The sequence below is a fragment of the Galeopterus variegatus genome, unplaced genomic scaffold (assembly GCF_000696425.1).
Source record: "Galeopterus variegatus unplaced genomic scaffold, G_variegatus-3.0.2 Scaffold3145, whole genome shotgun sequence".
NCBI lineage: Eukaryota > Metazoa > Chordata > Mammalia > Dermoptera > Cynocephalidae > Galeopterus > Galeopterus variegatus.
The window spans coordinates 61,635-86,526 of record NW_007729256.1 but is presented as its reverse complement, the minus strand read 5'-3'; the positions used below and the strand labels follow the sequence as shown (position 1 = coordinate 86,526).

General features: G+C 38.4%; 1 protein-coding gene across 1 annotated transcript; it reads right to left on the bottom strand.

Moving 5' to 3' along the window:
* Positions 1 to 1,870: 1,870 nt before the first annotated feature.
* KIAA2018 (KIAA2018 ortholog) lies at positions 1,871 to 21,309 on the bottom strand. The gene is made up of 5 exons (XM_008584095.1): positions 21,235 to 21,309; positions 20,706 to 20,734; positions 17,276 to 17,358; positions 11,517 to 11,613; positions 1,871 to 8,334 (listed from the first exon to the last, which is right to left on the bottom strand). Exons 1-5 carry the CDS (start codon positions 21,279 to 21,281, stop codon positions 1,871 to 1,873), a joined length of 6,720 nt encoding a protein of 2,239 aa, XP_008582317.1. The 5' UTR covers positions 21,282 to 21,309.
* Between the last annotated feature and the right edge of the window lie 3,583 nt (positions 21,310 to 24,892).

Genomic DNA, 24,892 nt, shown 5'->3' with positions numbered 1-24,892 from the left:
TTACAAAGCAAGTCATAAATCTCACTTTTTTTCTCAATAAATAACTACTGTGTTTATCTCGTCTTGTTTAAGTAACTTACTCATGAAGCTCTCCTATTCTTCTCCAAAACCATTTTGAAGTGAAAAAATACAGGCTTTTTTATGTTTATGACTTTTTTTCTTTTTTGCCCTCAAGGAGGCCGCTTTAGTCAGCAGCAGAAATAGATAGGAAAGTTTGGTAAGAACAGTTGAAGAGGCACAGTGACCCTTTTGCTGAGTCTTTGGAAGAGGTATTCAGTTAACTGCTCTGACCATCTTAGGAGGCTTTATTAGCACTAAAACAAACAAACAAAAAAGCTATGCTGGTCAGTGGGTTCACTTCATTAACAGAGCAGACAGAGCAATTTACATGCATCTTTCTCACACCATCCCATTTCTGGCAGAATATAACAACAAAAAGTAATGGATTTAAGAAAATGTATACATACAGTTTTCTTAATTTTGTTTTTAAAGTTTTCAAAATTCAAAATGTAGTTTTAACCTCAGTGGAGCTTTTAAAAACCCTTACCTATATCAAGTTTTTCTGTTTTAGCAGGTCTCATTTTTCAATTTCCCATTTTACATGGCAGACCTACTTTTAAAAGACCAGTTTATACTTTAAAATCTGTGTACATGCACACTCATACACACACAAACATATATAAAAACTACACTTTTATGAAGCACCATTTCACACCTACCACCAAGAAAAATAATGAGCAAATTTATCCTATAATTCTGTTATGAAGGATAATAATGCAATATACAATACCATATTTAAAATATAAATATCAGTAAATGAAAATACTGACAGAGCTTAAAACTCTGTTCAGAAATGTCTTAAAAGTAAGGCTCAAATAAATGTGTAGATTCCAAACACACTATTTGCTGATAGGTCCTAATATTTAAATAAATGCAAAAGAATTTATTTCAAGATCAAATAAATAAAGAGAATAATAAATCAAAACTCAATTGATGAAACACCAATCTTTAAATGAAATCATGCAAAATTCTACAATATAACTACTTTTATCCTTATAGCCTGATGCAGAATGGAGAACATCTAAGTACTTTACTTTTTATCTTTCTATTTTTAAGGCTAATTGTCTAAGGAAGACCTTTAAAGGATCTTGGCACATTAAAGGATAACGTGGCTCCCTAACTTGAATAATAAGACATGAAATTCAAATAATTTATGAATTATTATTAAGAAGCGATCCCCATATAGTCCAGCCGCCAAAATAAATAAAAAGAAAGAAAGAAGCCCCTACCTAAACCAAACATTGGGAATAAAGGCTGATTAAACAATTCATTTATTTGCTAACTGCTTGACTTTAACTATAGACTATCAATTCAACACCTGCCATGGGTAAGAAACAGTGCTAGATGTTGATGTTAGCCAGCATTTGGTTATGAGCCATTGTGTTTTATCAAGCTGCCTATATTTCTGGAGAGCAAGTCAACTACCTCAACTGTTTATTTTACAGATTATCAACAATCGAGTTTAACACCAAGGCTCCTTCCTACTACCTAGCACATGCCGAGTTGATCTCCCCCAACTTCCAGTTGATTAGTATTTGGAGAATATAAGATTACAAATCAAACTTCAAAATGTAAATCTGCTTGGAAAATAAAAAGCACACCATGCAGTTAAAAATGAAAATAATTTGTTTTTGACAACCCAGTATTTGCATCATCTCTGACATGGCTTCCCTACATTCAGAAGATAATTAAAAATTGATTATATAAACACAAAGACACAATTTCTCTCTTCATGGACATGTATGTGTACATGCACATACAAATACATTTGTAATCTCACCCGTTACCTTTAGGTCTAGTTTATTGGTATCTAAACAGCTGAACTGCAATCATGACCTAAAATATGGCTTATGTTGTGGGCAGGTCTGTTAGAGGACTGCTTGGAAGAATCAGAGGCAGAGGAGTTTGTTATTGTAAGCAAAGGTGACATTGCTGAGCCATCGGGAAGAGCGGTAGCTATTTCTGGAAACAAAGATGTCATATTAAAATTGGATAAATGAGAGTTGGTCATGTGCATTGGTGGCATATCAGGGAGAAGAGGAAAACTTGGTTGAGCAAAGCCAACAGGTCTGGGAGGAGATAAAATTGATCCAAATCGGTTATTTAAACTTCCACTGTTTACCTTCTCTGTGCTAGGATTTGAGAACATTTGATTAGAAAAATAGGGGATTGAAATATCATTGGATAGTGTAGGATGAGCTGGAGAGTATGGGGGATAGAATGAGGGTAGAGTATTTTGGGGATCTACTGGGATGAGAGCTGGAGTTCGAGTGGCACTAGGCTGAGTAACCTGTGGAATGAAAGAAGTATTAGCATTTATTGGTGGATTCATGCCACCCTCAGGAATGAAAGGAAAACCAAAATTTTGCGACAGTGTATGCTGGTCAGGACCTGAATTATCATTAGGTACTTGTGGGCTATCAGGCATGAAGCGAACAATACTTCCTCTCTTCTCTGTAGTGGGTTGTTGACGTCCAAGAATCATACTGCCACTAGTAGAGAGAGGAAGATGGGGAAGACTTGGATCAAAGACATTACTATGTCTTTGGTTTCCAGAACGATTCCGTTCAGGTTGACGAATTTTGGAACCACTGCTGTCTTGCAGGGGATGCCTTGATCTCTGGGGAACTGAAGAATTAGCTTGACGTACAGGAGGCCCTTGATCAGCATTTCCATGAGACACAGAGGGATGTGGCAAAGCTGGCCTTGCAACCCCATGCATGTTGGTTGTGACTGGAGGGTTCATGTGGCCCTTGGTCCCATGACTGTCAGTAATCCTCATAGGATTCGACTTCTGTACAGAAACATTGGGACTTGTGTTTCGACCTTGAATATCTCCTGAGGAAGAAGAACTTGAAAAAGGAATACTCAATGTACTGTTCCTGGTGTTAATTGCACCTAAAGACATGTCGCAACTTTCCCTATTCTGACTCTCACTCTCTCTTCTAATATGAACAGTTTCGTGACTAGGAGGGCAATTATACTCAATTGCAGAGGATGGACCACACTGTGTATTCCTCTGATGTTCTGAGAGTGATCTCTGGCTCCCAATGACCTGATCACCAAGGTGAGAGGCAAGTAAACTCTGCATAAAACTCTGATGACATGCATTATCACTCTCCCTTGGTGGGATAGCATTTCCTGTTGGGATGCTCTGAACTGATGGATAAGGTAATCTCTTTTGGCGGTCGATTGGTGGCGGACCAGTATTTTGACTAATTCGAAAAGCCTGGGACTGCATACTCCTCAACGATGATACAGGGTTACCTATTTCATTATTTCTTGAAGACTGTACTTCAAAATTACTCTGGGACTGTTGACTAGCTCCACTTGGTTTAAATGTCTGACAATCAGAAAGGCGAATATCTGAGGCAACAGTATGGTCCACACGCCCCTGCATATTATGAATAGCCAAACTTTTATTTCTGGGAACATCAAGATAGCTTCTCATTTCAAGCTGGTCTGAAATTCTGGAACCCTGAATCGATATACCCATTCTCTGCTCTGAATTAGAAGATGTCTTTCCAATGAGTGCCTCAGCAGAATAACTTGAAACTCTATTTCTCTCTGGCCTGTGTGGAGTACAGGTCATGTCCGAAGGTCTAGTCACAATACTTGGTTGGGACACCATTTGCTGCTCTAAGCCTCTGGATGTCAAAAGCCTCTGCAATGGATTATGCCCAGATACGTGTTCAGAAGAAACCCCTGAACCTTGCTGTCTGCTTCCAACATCCTGCTGCTGGTGCATAATATCTTGACTCAGATGGTTCTGGGGATGGTTATGGTGGTTCCGACTAGTTGAAGGGTTTTCACAGCTCTTTTCTGGCTGGGAACTTCCAAAATGTTGCTGCATCTGTTGCTGTATCTGTTGATGGTGGGGATGTGGCTGACCACTCTTGGGTCGGGATTGGTCAGTTCCATGGTGCTTCGGTTGCAAGGAAAGCTGAGAGGCCTGAGTGCCCTGAACGAGATTCCTCTTTTTCTGCATCTGGACTTCCTGTTGTAGAGTTCTCTGTTGGTGGACATTATGGGGCTGAGAGTGGACAGAGCTCTCTGCGTGAGGTACATGATGCTGCAGTTGATATAAGTGATGCCTGTCTCTTAACTGCCCTGCTTGCTGTTGCTGTTGCTGCTGTTGCTGCTGCTGCTGCTGCTGCTTTATGTAGAGATGGTTACTATGAAGGTGAGATATCCCTTGAGCTGGAACATGCTGTTGCAGGACCTGTAGATGCTGACTTGCTTGAGTTTGCTGCTGCTCAGCAACTGAAGGCTGAGAATTACACTGAATGTCAGCTTGCCTCAAAGCAGGGGCCACAAAGTTGTTACTAGGTGGAAATAATCGTGTAAGGCCATCTCCATGTGCTGAGTTGCTAACAGGCACAACTGAGTTTGAAGAGTTGGGAGGGATCTGACTAACCATCATTTGAGTTTGATCAGAAATGCTGTCTGCAGTTCGGCTCATCAGGGACATACTTTCGAGCCTGAGTGGAGCTGGCTGACAATGCTTTTGACGTTTAGCTGAAGACAGTAAAAGATCATCTTGGACAGCACGTTTAGCAGAATCTTTACGGCTTTCATGACTTGGCTTTAAGAGTGGCTCTTGGATCTGTGAATTTGGTATGGTGCTAGTCATAGTATTTATCTGTTCTTGAGAATAGTCCGTCATTAGAGATGGTCCAGGAGGCTGACTACTATAGGAGCTAGATGAAACAGTCAGATTAACTGTTGCAGGAACAGTTGTTTGCTCTGAAGTTTGGGATAGACCCGAACAGCTGACCAGAGGATGGCTCATGCTGTTCTGACGGATAAGATTATTCACACTTAAACTGGTGACGTTTTGTGGCTGAGAAGCTGAAACCTGTAAAGAGGCATTTGATGTTTTAATTCCTAAGGAACAACTTGGTTTTTCAAGAGGCCTATCCACAGTTGCTTCAATCGAGCCCTGAGAATTAAATTCATTTGGTGTGGCTTCTGCCTGTCCTGTGCCATTCTCTTTAGGTATCTGTGATTTGAAAGGCTGGTCTCCCTCTAAGGATGATGCTTCAGAAGGCTTTGAAGTAACTTCCCTAATATCAGCCTGGATGCCAACTCTTCCCTTCTCAAGGTTCTCCTGGTCAAAAATAGCTCTTGCTGCAAGAGCTACTATATCAGTTTGCTCTACAAAGGTACAGCTGTCACATGTATTACTTGTTGCATTGCTGGTCACATCCTCTCTAGTTGTGTCAGGAAGCATGGATGCAACTGAGAAACTACGACTACTGCCAGAGCTGGTTGACATGGGAGAGTCAGCCTGCCTACTGGCGAGCAAAGAACCGTTAATAACCTCTTGATCAGAGAGGCAGGAATGATGCTGCGGTGGATCTCTATCATCATTATTCATCAGTAATAATTCCTGTTTGGGATGTAAATCAACACTTGGGTCAACTATTTTAGAATTTTCTGAAGAAAAGTCAGGATGATCCATCTGGACTGAAAGAGATGACTTCTGAGAGTCTTTCTCTTTAGCAAGATCAGAGAGCAATGTAGTTAAACTCTGTCCCTTTAAGAGACCTGTAGTTCGCACTGTATCTGATGAATCTTGCTCAACCCTGCAGGGCTCAGCAATGATTTCTACCTCAGAAACACAGTCGGTACTTGTAGTGCTTGTGGTAGATGACAAACCAGAAACCTGAGAAACCAAAATGTGGGGATCATTTGGAGATGGAATCAACACATTGGCTGAAGTGCAGGATTTGGCAGCATCTGACAATGCTAAACTAGTTGGTGGTCTATCCTGAGATGGCTCTTCTTGCAAAATGGGGCTAGAATCTTTGGATTTTGCTGGGGCCACTACAAAATGTTCACTTGTTACAGATTCCTGGGAGGGTGAGCTAGACTCTTCTGCTGACTTAGATTTAGATATAGATGCAGGTATTACTGATTCAGAATTTAGAACATCCAAAGAATGTGATACAGAAACACTTACATTATTTGCCTGGGACACAGTGACAGATTGCAATACAACAGGGAGGCTTTCCAGCAGTCCACCATGACACGATGGCTCTGCTGAGCCTTCAGTGCTGGGGCAGTCTAACTTGCCGACATCTCTGGCTGGATTCAGGGGACATGCTGACTTGTTAGCTGCTGAGTATTTCTTGGCACGTGGTTTCTTATTCAACCTTTTTGACTTCATGTTAGGTGGCAAACAAGTGACAGTGTTCACTGAGGGAGTAGTCATTAGATTATAAGTACTAGGTAGTGTGGCTGAATTATCTGTTGTCATGGGAGGTGCTACAGTTGTTAATGAAACACAGTTAGCTGAGGTTGTTTGACTATTTGCAGCAGTTTGAGGATTGGCAGGCTGGCTAACAGACAATTGTACACAGCTTTGCCCAGCCATCTGTGATATACTTTGATTGAGGCTGGCCAAAGCACCAAATGTATTCAGGGCAACATTGGTATTTGGATCTTCGCTGGTGGTGGGTTGAATAATTTGCATAGGGGTTTGATTTGTAGTTCCTGATGAAGACATCACAGGCTGCAAAGCAAAGAGCTGTCCGTTTAAAGAAATGGTTTGAGGCTGTTGTTGGTTTGACATGGTAACAGAAAAAGTTTGTGTTGAATTAGATGTTGATAAACATGAAGGTCTTGGTAATATGTGGACAAGATGCTTTCCTCCAAAAGTTTGTGGGGTTGAAACATTTTGCACTGAATTATTAGGGCCTATTATAGCACTGGCTCCATTGACAGGGAGTCGAACAGAACCAGGAGGTGCAGCAGAGAGGAGTGGCAAAGGATTCTGATTAGCTGCCTGTATGATTACTATCTGCTGACCTACTGTTTGGTTGGGAACTTCTGCCCTCATCACTGTGGGGCATGGGGTGGTGCTGGGTGGCTGGAGAATGATAACATTTTGATTAGCTGGAGCCGACCCAACGGGCTGAGCCATCTGAATCACCTGCATTGCAGAATTCAGTGAAAGGATATTTTTTGGAGGCTGAGATTTAACTTGGGGCTGGGCAATTAGTGGCTGCATAGGTAAAGATGGACAAGAAGGCAAGGTTACAACTACTTGCTCAACTGGTTGCCCATCTGCTGGAAGGGAATTATTCAAGTTGATGCCTGTAGTCATGTGTCTACTGTGGTTGGTTATGGTGGGGCTAGTACCAGACTCACTTAATACTGAAGTCACAGAGGAAGATGGTGTCTGGCTTAAGGGCTGAATAGTGTTTCCCGCCAGTTGCAAAGTAGTCCATGTTGTCTGTGTGTTTCCAGCTGAAGAAATTCGAGTAAGGCTATTAATATTTTTCAAATCTGAAGCACTAACACTTGAGGAAGGCAAACAGCAAGAAAGAGTCCAACTATTGTCCAAAGTATTTGCAGAAAGAGTGCTTACAGGAGTGCCACTCTTCCCTATTCCAGGGGCAGATGGTGCCACCACTGCGGTTGTACTTGTCAAGTCTGTGCTCTTGCTAATGCTCACTGGAGAAGAACCACCTGTAGGTCTGGGATGCTGGGAGCAGACTGTGGTGGTAACTGAAAGAACAAAGGTGTTTTGAAAATCACCTCTGAAGTCCTGTATGCTCAGGCAGGACTTGTTTCCATGGTGTACTTTAGTGGCAGTCGCTGAGGAGCTGGGAGGGATGCTTGTGGCACAAGGGGCTATTTTCTTCAATAATTTGGGGCTCTCTTGCCCATTCTTATTTTCAGAAGAACTTTGATCGTTTAGACATGTGTTCAAGGAACGATGTTGGTGAGGTTCTGGCCCAACTGGAACAGCAATCAGTGAGCCACCGGTCATACCAAGCACACTCGATTCACTTTCAGAGGTGGAAAGCTCGAGAATATTTTGAGCAGAAATGGTAGCAGGAAGACAAAGAGGAACAGGCTGGTTAGCAGCCAATCTAGAAACTGTGGTCTGATGCCATGGCTTGTTTTCAGAAGGGTAAACTCCAGAAATAGACACAGGAGTCACAAGATTGCAAGTTCTCTGTACTGGCACTACATTGGCAGTTTGCTTTTGTAAATTATGACCAACATTAAAGGTTATCCCCTGAACAGCTGTTCCCTGGCTGTTTCCACCAGGCTGACTCCCATTAGAATAAACAATGATATTTTTTTGAACCTGGTCACTAGGAATAACAACAGAGACCTTTGAGTTTTTAAGATTTCCTTTCCAGTGAATTGTGGGGTCATCGTATAAGCATATGTCATTTGCCTTCAGTAATTCAATATATCTGCCATTTTCTTTTTGGATTTCTTCCAGTTGTTTCCGTAGCTTTTTAATTTCTTCAGCTATAATATTAAATATAAAAATTTTAAAACACCAATGAATGTCAGTATTTAAAATAACCTGAGAAAGAACTGTGTACTAAACTACTAAATTCTAATTCTAGCATTCTAAATGCCTCAGTTGAGAATCTTTAGCTCTTTTCTAATACAAGTTCTTTCTTCTGTTTAGAATGGTATCTCAAACCCCTATTTTATCCTTTTAAAAGTATATATCTTTAAAGGTCAACAAATGAAAATTTACTCATAATGCAGAAATCTCAAAATTCCCAATTCAAAAGTTTCCAATGAAGCAGCTACACAGAGAAGCAAGGGAAGACATATTGATATCATGGTAACATGCTAGGAAAATAACACTAAATATCAATATAATACCACTAAATGCTGCAACAGCTAACATTACTTGTGGTGGGAACAGATAATCCCCTTTATAAATGGCTTTAGTTTCTACTTTACCCTTTGAAACGATGGGGACTGGTAGGAACATGTAAGAAGTAAAGTGGGAGAGCACCAAAGAAAGCAAAAATGGATCTTTCATGTTCCTTGGTAGGGACAAGGTAGGTATGCTACTGAGCAGTGAAGGTGTCTGTCACACCCCTACTCTTTTCTAAAGGAGACAGGTTGACCCATGGGTCCCACTCATGCAGCAGCCTTGGCTGCTAGTATTTATGCTCTGTGACCTCATACATCCCCATCTGCCTTGCCATAGTGGTAGGTATTCTCATCCCTCCCCCACGAAAGGCAGCCAGTCCTTAAGGCTAATGCCCTATGAGGCTAATGCCTGAAATAAAAAATTGCATTCCAACAGGGATGAGCTGAGACTAGCAGATCATTTTTTTCAGCTATTTAAACTAACAGACAAAAGAAAGATGCCAGTGTGCCATAGACATTAGAAATTAAAAGACAATTATTGTTCTAATGATAATGATCACTTCACTTATTGCGCATTTACTGCCTGGCACTTTTCTTTCACTGTCTCATTTAATAATAATAATAATATTAGTAGTAACAACAATAACAGCTGACATGTATCGAGCATTTACTATGTGCTACACTTTAGGCTGAGTACTTTGCCTGTCTTATCTCTTCTATTTCTCTTAAGAACCAGAAGATGAGTACGGCCTATTATTATCACCATTGTTAGATGTGAGAAATAGGCTCAGGGGAGTTACAGAATTTGCCTAAAGTCAGATAGGTAGATACTACGTGTGATGGTTAATTTCAGGGGTCAACTTGACTGGATTAAGAAATAAGTAGAGAACTAACAAAGCATTATTTTCAGGTGTGTCTGTGAAGGTGTTTCCAGAGGAGATAGGCACATGAGTCTGAGTAGACTAAATGGGAAAGATCCACCTTCAACGTGGGTGGGCACCATCCAATCGGCTGGGGGCCCAGATAGGACAAAAACAAAGGAAAGCTGAATTGGTTTCTCTCTCTCCTGAAGCTGAGATGCACTCTTCTCTTCCTGCCCCTGGACATCAGGACCCCAGGCTGTCCGGCCTTGGGATGCCAAGACTTACATCAGCAGTTCTGGGGGGGTACAGAGGCCTTCAGCCTCAGACTAAGAATTATACCATCAGCTTCCCTAATTCTGAGGTTTTAAACTCAGAGCCATGCTGCCAGAATCCCAGGATCTCCAGCTTGCAGATGGCCTATTGTGGGACTTCCCAGCCTCCATAATCATATGAGCCAATTCCTCTAATACATCTCCTCTCATATATCTATATCTGTATCTATATCTATATATCCTATTGGTTCTGTCTCTCTGGAGAACGCTGACTAATACACTATGATTATTCTCAATTTAAGATAGGGAAACTGAGACTTGGAGAGCTTAAGTAAATGGCCAAGGGGTACTGAGAGAGTAAATGAAGCTGAGTTTCAAACCTAGGTGGGCCTGACTCCAAGGCCATCGCTCTGACCACTGTGCTAGACTGTCATGTAGATGGTAAATATGTAGAGGAAGCCGCCAGGAGAAAAAAAAAGGATAGAGCAGATGCGCAAAAAAGAACCAGAGAAATAGTGATCATGACAGAGATGGCAATGTAGCCAGACTTCAGCTGCTTCAGGTGCTTTCCCCCACCCTGGCTTGACTGTTCAGCTTTTTTGAGCACCAGCCACTTGTATTTTTTTCAATAGTTTCCGTTTTCCCTAAGGTAACTTGATTGCCTCAGCCTTTGTGCTTTAAAATTAAAGCAGCTTTCATTAGAAAAGTCTACACGTCATTATGGCCTTTGTGGGATGCCTCAAAGTGATTATCAAACATATATTATGTATCTAACTATCTGACAACATCATAAAAAGGGGCCTGGATCATAACAGCTGACCTAAGTGAGGGGTTGAGTTGTTATTTAAATAAACAAGGAGAATTCTGAATGCTGGTCTCCTGGATATGTTTTCCAATATCCTTCCCACCTATTACAATAAACACAGCCCTGCACTGTCCCCACCTCAGCAAATTCTGCCCTGTTTTTCTCCTTTTAAGGTGACCTACTCAGTTGCCACAGGAAATTCTCTGTCTGCTCTTATCAGAGCCATAAGTAAAGGACAATTGAAATTGGCCTACAACCCTGAGCTTTACACTTTCCTGGCATATTTTTCTTTTCAGCTGCTGTAAGGAGACCTCTCCAATGCTGGTGGAAAAACAGAACTAATTTCGCAGCATAAAAAAGTAACCCCAACCTAAAGATCAAATATTATTAAATGACCAGGCAGTCTGATGCACATATTACATGCAACATAAACAATTATGAACTGAATGTTTTGGCCTTTTAAGTTAATGCACAGTTAAGTCTTGGCACAGAGATATCCTAATCTTGTTAAGTTACACTGAGCAGAACTCTCTGCTACATCCTCTTATGGGATTCCCCTACATACAAGATCCAACTGGAATAAAGGTGATTAAATATTATTAGTATCATGAGTTAGGCAAACATGAAGTACACAGAAGAGCCCAAAATAAAAATTAAGTATATCTTCACGATTATACTTGCTCACAGAAGAGGAAAAAAGAATTAAACTAAAATGAATTTATTTGCAATACTATTCTCCCAAACCCATTGAATGCAGGGTCTTAATAATGTTTTTGAGTTAAAAAAAAGCCTTCTATATCCTAACATAATTTTCACTGTGACACAAGGCTTAAACCTTTAAAATACAACAAAAAGTAAGACTCTTCAAACCTTTACCTTGTTCATTGTTTCCTCCATTAAGCAGGAGTTCATCATTCTGTCTTTTCAATTCTGTTATATATTTAAAGGCTTGGTCCAGGATCATATTCTTGCTCTACAAAAAAAAAAATTAACCATTTAAAAGTTTCACTGAAAGTTAAGAACTTGCCAGAAGAAACTTAAAGTTTTGGCTTTATCACATATATATGATATACATTTTTTCATAATTTAAAACAGGCGCCATATTCAAAAGCATCTACTGTTCACATTTCATTTACTAATTTCTTTTTTGGCAGCTGGCCAGTACAGGGATTATACCCTGGACCTTGCTGTTATCAGCACCATGCTCTATCCAACCGAGTTAACCAGCCAGCCCTGACTTACTAAATATTTATTGTGCATTTACTATGTAGCAGGCACTGTTCTAGGCACTGAGGATATAATAGTAAAACAAAGTCCCCGCCCTTGAGAAATATACACACATACACAAATGCACATAAAATAATTAGGTAGTGATAAGATCACACACACACACACACACAAAGTGCTATGGAGAAAAACAGAGCAGGGTAAGGAGGGGGCAAGGGTGATGGTGGAGGTTACTCTGTGCTATGACTGAATGTTTGTGTACTCTCCAAAATTCATGTCAAAACCCTAATCCCCAATGTAATGGTATTTGGAGGTGGGGCCTTTGGGAGGTGATTAGGTCATGAGGGTGGAGCCCTCATGAATGGGATTAGTGCCTGTATAAGAAGAGACACAGAGATCATCTTTCTCTGCCACATGAGGACATAACCAGGAAGCAGGCCCTCCAGGAACCAAATTAGCCAGCTCCTTGGTCTTGAAATTTCCAGCCTCTAGAACTGTGAGAAATAAATTTCTGTTGTTTAATCACCCAGTCTATGGTATTTTTGTTATAGCAGCCTGAACTAAGACACTCTGCTACAATTTTCTGTATAGGGAGGTTGTGGAAGGCCCCTGTGTAAGATTATACCTGAGTAAGCACTGGAAGTAAAAGAAAGCATGCTCTGTGGACATGTGGAAGAGGAAGGTCCAGGTAGATCAGAAGGACCAAGGCCTCCAGGCAGGGCTGGGTTTGGCATGTTTGAGGAACAGTAGGAAGGTGAGTGAGGCTAAAGTGAACTATATAGGAGACAAGTGGTAGAAGAGGCCAGAGAGGGCCTTCAAGACCATGTAAAGATTTTGAATTTTAATCTTTGTCTTTATTCTGTTAACCACAACTACAAATTATTTTCATATAGGTCAAGAAAGAAATGTCGCTTCATTGAGTTTTGGTGTCATGCTCCTGGTATATTCCATTCCTAAACTTTTTCAAATAGAATGCATTTTATGTAAAAATGTTCCTTTATTCCTAATTAACAATTTTTAAAATTGAAAACAAAATACACATATGGCAAAAAAAATGAAAATAATAAAAAATACATACTGAAAAGTGACATTCCTTTTTGCCTTAGCTCTCTAGACTCTGTTCCAGAGGCAACCACCATAAAGTTACTTGTATATCCTTCCAGAAATATTCTATGCCAATACATGCCTATATATATCTTTTTTTAAAACTCAGATAGAAGGATGCTATAAACAGTATGTTGTATTATTTTATATTTAAAAAAATATATCTTGGTGTGAAGGTTAATTCTAGGTGTCAACTTGATTAGATTAAGGAATACCAAGAAATCTGGTGAAGCTATCTTTTAAGGTGTGTCCATGAGGGTGTTTCCAGCAGAGATTAGTATGACAGCCTGTGGGGGCTGGGTGGGAAAGACCCACCCTCACCGTGGGTGGGAACCATCCAATCCACTGGGGTTCTGGAGAAAACAAAAGTCAGAGGAAAAAGGTGAATCTCTCTCTCTATCCACTGGAGCTGGGACACACTCTTCTCTCCTGTCTGTGGACATCAGAGCTTGAGACCCTTCATCTTTGGGGTTCCAGGACTTACACTAAGGACATCGACAGCTTCCCTGGTTTTGACACCTTCAGACTGAGTCACACTACCAGCATACAGTTTGCAGACAGCCTGTTGTGGGACTTTTTTCATAATTGTGTGAGCTGATTCCCCTAATAAATCCCTTCTCATATATTTATAACATATTCTATTGATTCTGTCTCTCTGGAGAACCCTGACTAATAAATCCAGTTGGAGATACTTCTATCCACCATTTAGATATCTTACTCTTTTTAATGGCTGTATATACTTTATTTACCAGCCTATTACAGATAAACATTTAAGGTATCTAATAGTCATTTCTGGTTTTTATTCTTCAGCTATTAAAAATGTTGCAGTGAATGTTTAACTTCTACTCCACTATTTATATGATTAAATATATCCAGTATTTTACGGATAGCTCTTTTCATATAGGAATCACTGTGACTGAGTACTTTGGTTTGGCTAGTTACAATTCTGGGTTCCTTACACTGAGTCCCCACACAGACCCGACATGTAAACCCAGGGAACTCTTTACTTTAGAAATAGAAACTAATATTTTCATTTCTTAAAACAAGAATCTGAACACAGGCAGAACTTGTTAATGCCTAGCCACCTGTCCTTCTATTGCAGACAAGGGGCAGAGCATGTACCAATAGTGCAGAAAATCTTAAGCTGCTCAGCTTCTGGGAGCCTGTAGTGAATTGCATTATGTCCCCCCAAAACTCACTGAAGCTTGAATTGTGTCCCCCAAGTTTTATGTATTAGAATCTTGGCCCCCACTGTGACTGTTAAAAGGGTGGGAAATCCTATTATGGTAACTGAAAGGTGGAGCCTTGAAGAGGTGATTAGATTGTAGGAGGACTGTACAGTAGTGAAGGGATCAAAAATGGTGGTCAGAGGTGTGGTTCTGAGGGCTTTGAAAGAAGAGAGAGGAGAGTCTGTCTCTTTCTTGCTCTCTCTGCTCTGCCACCACTCTGCCATCACTGAAGTCACCACCAAAGAAAGCCTTAACCAGATGTTTTCCCTGGACTTCAGACTTCCTAGCCTCTGAAACTGTAAGCAATACATTTTGTTTTCTTTTTTAAATACCTAGTTCCATGCATTTTGATATAAGCAACAGAAAGAGACTAATACAGAGCTAATACTGACTTCTTTTGCATATTCTAGGACACTGAGGAAGTGAAATGATTTCGTCTTTCTTTCTTCAGTGATTCTCACAGGAATGAAAGCCAAGAGCAAAAAAATAAGATTTTACGGGGAAACACCAATATTTACTGAGCAGCTATTATGCACTGAGATGTGGAGAAAGAAAAACAAATCAGAAGACAGAGTTTGCCATTGTGCTGAAGAAACAAAGTACACATTTAAAAAAACTAAAAACCACATTTATTGAAATCTAAATCCACCCTGTAGGGAAGAATGAAAAGAACTTGAAGTGTAAGTCCTTGCCAAGGAAGATAATATTGAGAAGCAAGCTGATTTGGCCCTTCAAAATCCTAGGAAGTTTCAACACTGAGAAGCACCAGATACTACAGAAGGTGGGGTGAGGTGTGGCTTTAAAATTGAAGGGTCCGGCTAAAAGACTCTTAATAAAGTAACAACAACCCTCACCTCCCCACCACACATATATCTTATGCATCTGGATGATTTCCTCTTCCTTCCCCAACAGCAGGAGACAAGTTTATTGTCCGTGAAATTCAAACCAGAGAATTTCAACCTCAGGGACACTTGGCACAAAAGTGGACAAGATGAAGCTCCTAAGTGAAAATAGAGGGGTAAAGTAGAAGAATGAGACTCTCTAGCCCCCATCCCTGACTCAACTCCCAGAATAATAGCAACGAGGCTTATACTCCTCTTTCCACCATTTCCTCTCCCAGGGAGCCAACTGATAGATTCTTCTTTGGGGGGGAAAAAAAATTAATAGCTACCCCGCAAAAGAAAGAAAAACTACAAATACTGACATTTTTGAGTTCTATAACAACAGCAAAACTAGCACACCATCTAATTATGTGATGGGGCCACCAAAAGACATGCCTATTCAATCAGCTTTTTAACACCTTATTCCCAAGTATGAAAAAACAGCTATGTATCACTAAACATTTAAAGAAAGACTCCAAAAAGAAAGAAAAAACATCAAATGACATGGCAAAAAAGGAAATCAGAGGAAACAAACACAAAAAATTGAAAAAAACTTCAGGAAAAAACCTATATAACATTTAGAGATGAGACGATATTATATCCACAAAGCAAACATATGGTATGAAAAGGAACAAACAGAGAATAAGAAAAAAATTCTGAAATTAAAAATATGAGAGCTAGAATTAAAAACAGAAGAATTGGAAGAGACAACAGTTGAGATTGAAAAAGGAGAACAGAGGGTTCCAGAAGTAAAGTCACAACAGAAAAAAAGGGAAAATGGAAATTATGTGGTACATTTGACCATGTAAAAAACTACACTAAGAGATTGTTGGAAGTGTGGGAAGAATTAAAGATAAGTATACAGAAAATTAAGCAAATGAAAAACCATAAGGCAATTATTAACTCCAAAATATGAAAAGTTACATAGGAAATGAACGATAATAATAGTATACTCCTTAGCTCAACCATAAAAAATATTTACAGTCTTAATAATAAAAAAACTTAATACCAATTTAACCAAAAGTTGTGAAAGAATTATATTGGGAGGATCACAGACAGAGAAGCCAGGGGAAATAATAGAAAGTTGATAGATTATATTTAAAATGAAAAAAAATTAAGACATGGCAGTATTTGTATGTTATTTAGAAATATAATAGTAAATACCAGAAGAAGCAGCTGAGTATAGTTGCCTCTAATTAGCTGTGTTAGGGTTAGGAAGCAGGTAGGAGATTGATGTTTGTTGTTTTAAGTTTTTTAGTGCTATTTGCTATGTTCATGTATTAATTTTTGCATATATTAATTTAATTAAAAATTAATTAACAAAAAAAGCTACTATAAATTATATCTCATTATAACTATACACTATATAACCATTAAAAAGAAAGGATATAATATGAGGAAATGTATCTACAACCAAAAGTCCACTATGCACCACTGAGTAAAAGTGACAAAGCAGGTTATGAAACAGCGCTGAATATATATATATATATAAACCCTCTTATCTTCATAATGTCTGGAGAGATGTGTAACATTTTAACTGTGGTTATAACTTGGAAGTGGATGTCAATTTATTTCTTAAACTTTTTTATGCCTTTCATATTGTTACAACTTTTTATTTTGTTTTGCTTGGTTTTTTGGTGGCTGGCTTGAACCCTTGACCTTCATGTTACAAGGCCAAGCTCCATGCAACTGAGCTAACCACTCAACCTGCTTTGTTTTCAATGAGCATGCTTTATCCTTATTATCAAGAGAAACAAAAAGCTATCTTCATTAGGGAAAACTGTTGTGCTTCTAGCTGAGATTTTAAGTACTAATGGAGGTTGATAGGGCCTGGAGAATAAATTAAAGAAAACATCCTTGGAAGATTAAAGAGAGTAATGAACATGACTTGGCAGAAAACTAAAGAAATGCCTGGTAAATAGAGTGGCACATATATGAACACAATTATGGGACTAACTTAGGAATTCAAGAGAAAACTCAAAAGAATCTAGAAATTACACGTAGGAAAAATTAAAGATAGGTATATAGAAAATGAAACAAATGAAAAAAAGCAATTATTAGCTATCCTCCCCTACCCCGCCCCCAAAAAGAAACATAAATGGCAGTGAACAAAATTAATCGTTATAACCACTGAGACAACTTAGGGAATTGCCTGTTCACAAGTAACGAATTAAAATATGAGTGGACGTCTTACCTGCTTCAGGGCAGGAGAACATGGGATCAGCTCTCCTATTCTGTTTATCCCAGCATTGATTTTCTTCTTTCTATGCCTCTCCACTAGATAGGGGGAAAAAATCCATTTATCGAACGTTATACAACTCTGCCCAAGTGTCCCATTCTGCCCGCATAAAGAAATTTTAGGTAAAAAAAATCCCTAAGACCTGCTTATCAAACATTATCCACTGAAGACAAATAACTAGAAGTAAATAAGATTTCTAAGAACATCCTGTTTTAAGTCTAGAGTAATAGAAATTGACATAAACAAAACTTTTATTCACATTTTAAAGAACGTTATCTATAATAATTAAATTCTAATGATAAATTGCTACTATTGCAATCATTCTATTATAGTTCAAATAATTATTAGAGATTTTAGTGATAACCAAATTTAAAGAGCCCACTAACAAGCTGTCAGAAAGCTGCTTCTTTATGGCAAATAAGCAAATGAGACCTTTCTAGACAAATTAAAGAAACTTAAAACAGCTTTCAGGATGACTAGAGGCCCTTTTTGGAATAGAAAGCTATTATAACTTCAGACAGACAAGAAAAGGCATTGGTTTCATTTTCTATATGCGGTCTGGGCTGCCCACTTTGGCCATGTAGGTAGGTAGGATCTTTGTCATCTAAGAAACTGGGCAACTGACAACTTAACTGTGAAATGTTCCAGGCTTATGTGCTACAGCCTTAAAAGGGGTAAGGTACAAGATATTATCTAAATAATTTCTACAAGATACTGTTAAGTAGAAACATTAGTCTTGGCTATTTTCTGTTAGAAAGTTTTCTAAAACCTTCCTTTCTAACAAAGGATTCCATTGCTTCTAAGATTATCTTTCAGACTGTTGCATGGGTAGGACTTGTTTTGAAAAATATATATACATATTTTGCTTCATGATCTAGTAAGGACACCCTTTTCAATGGCATCTAATTACTCTCTCGTAATAAGTTCCTCTCAAGACACATTTCTGGCACAATGTGATAGTTGATTCTAATAGAAAAGATTTAGTTCAAATGGCCAAAAAAAGATTAGATTTAATTCATACAGCCCAAAAAAGGAAAGCAATTAAGTATAGCTCACTTTTCTTCTGAATTCTCTAACAATAGTGTTTGTTGTTATCTAAGAGCAGATTTTTTTTATTACTATACATATTTGTGGGGTACAGAGTTGACTATCAATAGCTGTGTACAATGTGTGATGGTCAAGTCAGGATAGTTAGCTTATTCATCATTACAATATGTAATCATTCTTTGTGTCTGTAACCAATTAACCAATCCCTCATTAATCCTTTAACCAATTCTTCATTAATCCCCTTCCCTCTCCCCTTTCCCTCCCACTCCCCTCCCCCTTTCCACCTAAGAGTGGATTTTGTTTGTTTTTGTTTTTGGCAGCTGGCCAGTGGGGGGGGGGGGGGTCCAAACCCTTGCCCTTGGTATACAAGATGGTGCTCTAACCAACTGAACTAACTGGCCAGCCCTAAGAGTAGATTTTTTTAATGTATGAAGGTTAAAACAAAAAAACCAACATTTAGACTCTACCCATACTGATAAATGGGACTTCAAAGGCAATAAATTCCCCATTCTGGGAAACAGCACAATATCCCACCAGTGTTCAATGCATATTTCCATAGATAAAATTTTCCCAAGGGACCTTTAGTTAGGGAAAGGAAGATATTTATAGAGTAATAGAAATTAACTTCTAAAATAATTTTTTTAGATCTGAATGCAGTCCCTGATGGAAAATAAAATGTTATACAAAGTGTCCAATTATAAACGTATGCACAATTAATTCTATATATGTTTATCTGGCTTTGTCCTGTAATTCTGATATTTGAGATAAAACCAAGTATTTATTTTTTACATTTCTTCTGTTAAGTTAGAATTATAGGAGATATTGTACTGGACTAAGCTCCTGTACTAGTTCCCAACAAACCAGACTAAAAATCAGAATGTTGTCACCCTTTTAAAGTTCCAGGTCATCAAACTCAAACTAAGTTGCTGGAAATCAGGAGAGAGAGACAATTTCCCAAACAAGTCAGTTTAAATCTTGAATAGACAGGATAATTAAGTTCCCTTCTGCTTTAATCCTTACACAAAAGAAGTAACCTGAAGTAACCTGATGTTAACCAGTTACTTCTCCATTTTTCTGTCTCCCAGTTCCCACCTTACAAAGGAAGTAACATTGAAATAACCAGTCACTTTTTGTTCTTTGTTTCCACTTTGGCTACAAAGCCAACCTCTTTTGCTCCAAGTCATTGGAACATTTATTCTACTTTATGGAATAAAGTGTTGCCTGATTCTAGAATGGCCATAAAGCCAATTAAAATTTTTTTTTTTTCCTTTTTGTCTTTTTTCGTGACCAGCAACGGATCGCAACCCTCAGTGTCGCGCCCATACCGGACTGGGACCGGCAACGGGATCGCAACCCTCGGTGTTGCGCCCGCACCTCGCTCAGCCAGTGAGCGGCTGGTCTGTATGTGGGATCCGAACCCTCGGCAGGAGCGCCGCCACGCTCCCAAGTGGCGCACTGTAGCAGTGCGCCACCGGGCTGGCCCCCAATTAAAATTTTTAAACTAAATTTGCTATAATTCTGTCCTTTGACCCTTCCTATAATAGAGGACTCCACAGCTTAAGACTGTTCACATAGCAAGTCCCTTTAAGATCTATAGGCTCCTTCCCATCTCTTCCCTGCGGCTCTAGGCAGCCAGTCCCCTCTAGAATTTATGCAAAGACACACCCTTCATTCTATTCAGGGAAAGTGTATCTGGGTTTCCTTATTGGGTGTGTTAAATTAAGCTTGGCTTAAAGGTTTCTTCAAACATAGTGAAGTGTAACATAACTTTTTTTCTTTGTTTTTTAATTGTAACCTAACATGAATGCAAAGAGACTGTAACCTACTCTTGTTAACAAGTAGCCAAGTCTCAGCTAATTATAGGCAAAAGCCCAGCTGTAACCAATCCAGCTATTTCTGTACCTCAATTCCTTTTTCTATATGTCACTTTACTTTTTCTGTCAATAAATCTTAGCCAACCACATGACAGCCCCATAATCGCTCTAAATCTACTGTGGTTCTGGTGTTGCCTGATTTGTGAATCATTCTTTGCTCAATTAAACTCTGTTAAATTTAATTTGTCTAAAATTTTTCTTTTTAACAGGTGAAATCACTTAAAACACTAGCTCCACGAATATATTAACCTCTTACATTATCTAGAGTATGAATCAGAAGATAAGCAAGTCATCTTCATGAGACTAGCAAAATATTTTGCCAATTAAAAACAATAAACCCTTTCCTAAAACATAACAAATAATGATTCTATGCTTATAACACAAATGCTAATAATCAACTGCAGTACAATTTCATTTTGAATGCAAAAAATGCTAGCAAGTAAAATTTAAATTATTGTATCTACCTGCATTGTGTGTCTCCCGGTTTTTCTTTCTGAAACAAAAAGTGTAGAACAAAGGTAACACGAAAATAATGGGAAAGCATTTTCACCACTTTATGTTTTGAGAACCATAAAAATTAATTTTATGACTTTTTATTTGTTGCATTAATAAGACACCACCTGAAGAAAAATTTTCTTTTATTATGGTATGAAAACCTAACTGCAGATACCTCAATATAAATTTAAAAGCCACAATTTCTGGAAGTAACTAACATTCTCTATTCTTTCATACCCAGAAGCCATAGGTTGGGAAGTGAATCAATCACTGAAAACCTTAACTATCTGAAAAATTAATTTAGGTGCTAGTAAATTCCCAAAGTGATCTGCCAACCAGGTGACTTCTGATGTTTGCCCTGGCAGCCAAGGAGGGGTGGGTGTGGGTCTGTAGGACAGACAAACAACAATCCCTAAAGACTACCTACTTAGCAAAATAGGAATTAATTCTCCTTCTTATCTACCCAAACTATATTATTTGGGGGCTGTGGGTACATACCTATGCTGCTTTTTTGTAGGAGTCTCATTCTCTCTCATTTCTGGCATGATTACAGTGATAGGAACCTACAAAGGGATGGAAAGACACAACAGCAAGCTTAGTCATTCTAGAATCTTAGAGAAATTGATCAAAAGCAATTATATTTGAATACCAAAATGCTAAAAAATAAAATTGACATGGAAAAAGCACTAGATTAGGTGTTAATAGAAAGAGGTATAAGAAAACGGGACAAAAATATTATAAGCAGCAAAAGCAGAACATGGTGAATGTCAAATGTGAGGTACAGTCAGAAAGCATTTGAGACAACTGGAGTACAGAAAGATTATGGCAGGCTTGGAAATCAGAAAGAGCTTAAAGTGGATGTGGATTTGAGGAAGACTTGGAATGACAGATAGAACATACTTGAGTTGGGAGAGTTATGTTCTTTGTTCATGTTACTGAAGTGTTATACAAAATTTAAACTAGAACAATGGTCCACCTCTCTAAACACAGAAATAAAATGACAAGTGCACAAACATGTATTATTCTATACATGGAGGCATTCATTCATTTATTCATTTGCTGAATTTCTTTAACTTCAAACTACTAGAGGTCACACGATATCATTAGAGAGTCATTAAAATCTGGGGATGAAAATTCTATTTATAATATGGAGACACTAAAAAATATTTGCACTATAGGAAAATATACACATATATGGAAAAAATCTAGAAGTGTATATATTAATATACTAACTGCAGTTATGTAAGGTTAGCAATATTATAGATTATTTCTCTTCTCTGATTTTCAAAAATTTCATAATGAAAACTTTACTGCTTTTAAATCCCAGGGATTGACAACCTTTCAAAAGAGATCTGCCAAGCAGAGACACCTGTTCTGGTACACCAGAGGAGGTGCAAGGGTGGTTTCCCACTTTTTTCTCTGAGAGAGAAAAAGGAAGCAAGTATGGAGTCTGAAGTCAGAAAGCATGAGTTTAAAATATGGTTCTATCATTTCCTAGCAGTCAGATCAAGTTATATAACCCGCCAGTACCTCAGACGTTTTAGCTACAACATGGACCATAACAGTATCTACATTACTGGGTTGTTTTGAAAAGGGAATAAAATAATGCAGGACAGCACAACACCTCATTGCCTAGTAGGAATAAGGAGTCGATAAATGTTAGCTATGAATATTAATGAGGTATTTCAGGTTAAGCTTTGGCCTTTGAAAGGAGGGAGAAGATTCCTGGGAAATAAGTAGAAGTGAATGCTGGCAAGAGGATGACACGAAGTACTGACTGAGGAAGACTGCAGAGAAATGCATGATCAAGACCCATTTCCAGCAGCTTATTCCTATTCCACCTTCCCCCTATCATTTGTGAAGGTAACTATCGGCCTAAAAGCAATGCACTCACATTAGATAACCATATAATGATAATGTAGGACATGTAATTAAATACATAAATAATCCCTGTCACCTTTCTCACCAAAGGGCTTGCAGTTTCTTCACTTTTGATTCCTGGCTTCCAATGCCTCCTGTTTCTGATCCAAATGTATCATGTTCTGCCAGAAGATGGTCTATAGGTTATGTTTTCTTCTTACTACACAAGAGAAAAATCAATGAAAGTTTATAGTTTCTAGGTGTCCATTAGCAGCACATAGGGCAAGAGCTGGCAACCCAAGGCATGCAGGCAAAGTTTTAGTGGCATGCAGGATGATCCTGAATTCTCCCCACCACTTGAAGGCAAATGAATACAGTCACTCTCAAAAGTCACTTTCCAATGGGTTGGCTACTTGTGCTCCACCTCCACGAAGATGGTAGCCCATGGATGGTCCCCAGGAGATGATTCCTCCTTTCTCTTATGCATGCTCACTATCCCTTAGGTCCTCACTGCTGGTGGGTTACCCTAGGTCCTCCACCTAGGTCTTACACTAAGATCTGTCCTCTATTCTAAAATTATCTTTCCTTCAATTTTTTATCTCCCCTTTTACTCTTACAAGAGTGACTAAAAATTTACTCAGTACTAAAACTCACTCCACTAAGGCAGTGACACTAGGAAGACAGCCCTCAGATCTGTGCATTGTATGTGCTCTATAAAAAGTGTACATTTGGGGGCTTCATCCCAGACTTGACAAACGAGAAGGCTGGGTAGGGCCCAGGTATTTACATTTTCAACAAGCTCCTTGGATGATATTTCTTTTTCTTTTTTCTTTTCTTTTTGGTACCAAAAAAGTTTGAGAAACTTAGCTCTACTTTACGGCAATGTTTCCCAAACATTTCTGATAATAAGTACTATCTGGAGGTATCTGGGTAAAAATACAAATTCTCAGCCCATCCCAGGCCCATTGAACTAGTCTCTAAGACAGGAATTCCAATCTCAAAGAGAGAGGTCTGAAATTTAATGAGTGCCTCAGATAGTTCATATATGGAAAATTTGGATACACAGGCAGGTATCTTTAATTGATGAAATTTCAAGAATCTGACCAATACCTATTTCTAGTCTTTTCCCTACAGCACTTTTGAAAGCCTGCAGGTAATTTCACATTGTGATTAAGATACATGAAGTAAAAGTTCCAATTGTCTAAACATCTGGAATCTTAAAGTATATGATACTAGGGGCCTATCACAAAAATACATTCTTTGAACTCAGGTGAAAGCCAGGAATTTAATTGAAAAGAATACAACTGCAAATCAAAATTATCCAGTTTACCAAATACTACTATGAATACCCATTTCAAACCACATTTTAACAAATTCGATTACATCCAATTCAATGCAAAATTATTTCCATGTTCAACTCTCCATATATTAAAACTGCATTCTTAGTGTTAAAAAAAAAAATCTATTGGAATAAGGAACTATACAATATTTCATAAATCTTTGTCTACTTACTATTTAACATATTAATAAGGAAATGGCATTTTTATAACAATATTTATATAACTAAATACAAATATATTCTTTAAAATATCTAAAGAGCTGTGAATTTTTAAAGAAAAGTGCTAAAATATTACATTAGTAATATATGAATTATGTTTTTATGGTAAGAAAGAATTATTTCTGAAATTAGTCAAACCCATTGATTCTCAAAGTGTGGTCCACAGATCACCTGCACCAAAATCACATTTTTTTTTTTTTTAATTTAAAAAGATGACCGGTAAGGGGATCTTAACCCTTGACTTGACTTGGTGTTGTCAGCACCACGCTCAGTCAGCGAGCCAACCGGCCATCCCTATATGGGATCCGAACCGGGGGCCTTGGTGTTATCAGCACCACACTCTCCCGAGTGAGCCACGGGCCGGCCCTAAAATCACATTTTTTAAAACTTTTTTTCCCTTTAGGTAAAACTTACATATAATAATTTGCACACATCTTAAGTATTACATTTAATGAGTTTTGACACCTGTGTTACCCAACCCCCATCAAGGTACAGAACATTATCACCAGAGAAAGTTATTTCAAGATCCTTCCTAGTCAATCTCTTTCCCTACTTCAGAGGCAACCACTATCCCAATTTTTTTCACCATAGAACTTTATATAAATGTATAAATTGAGAATTATTTTGTGTCAAGCTTTTACTCAGCATAAAGTTTTTGAGATTCATCCAGTAGTTTGTTTTTTTCATTGCTGAGTATTAATATATAACCACATGTGAACTTACAACATAGTTTGTTTA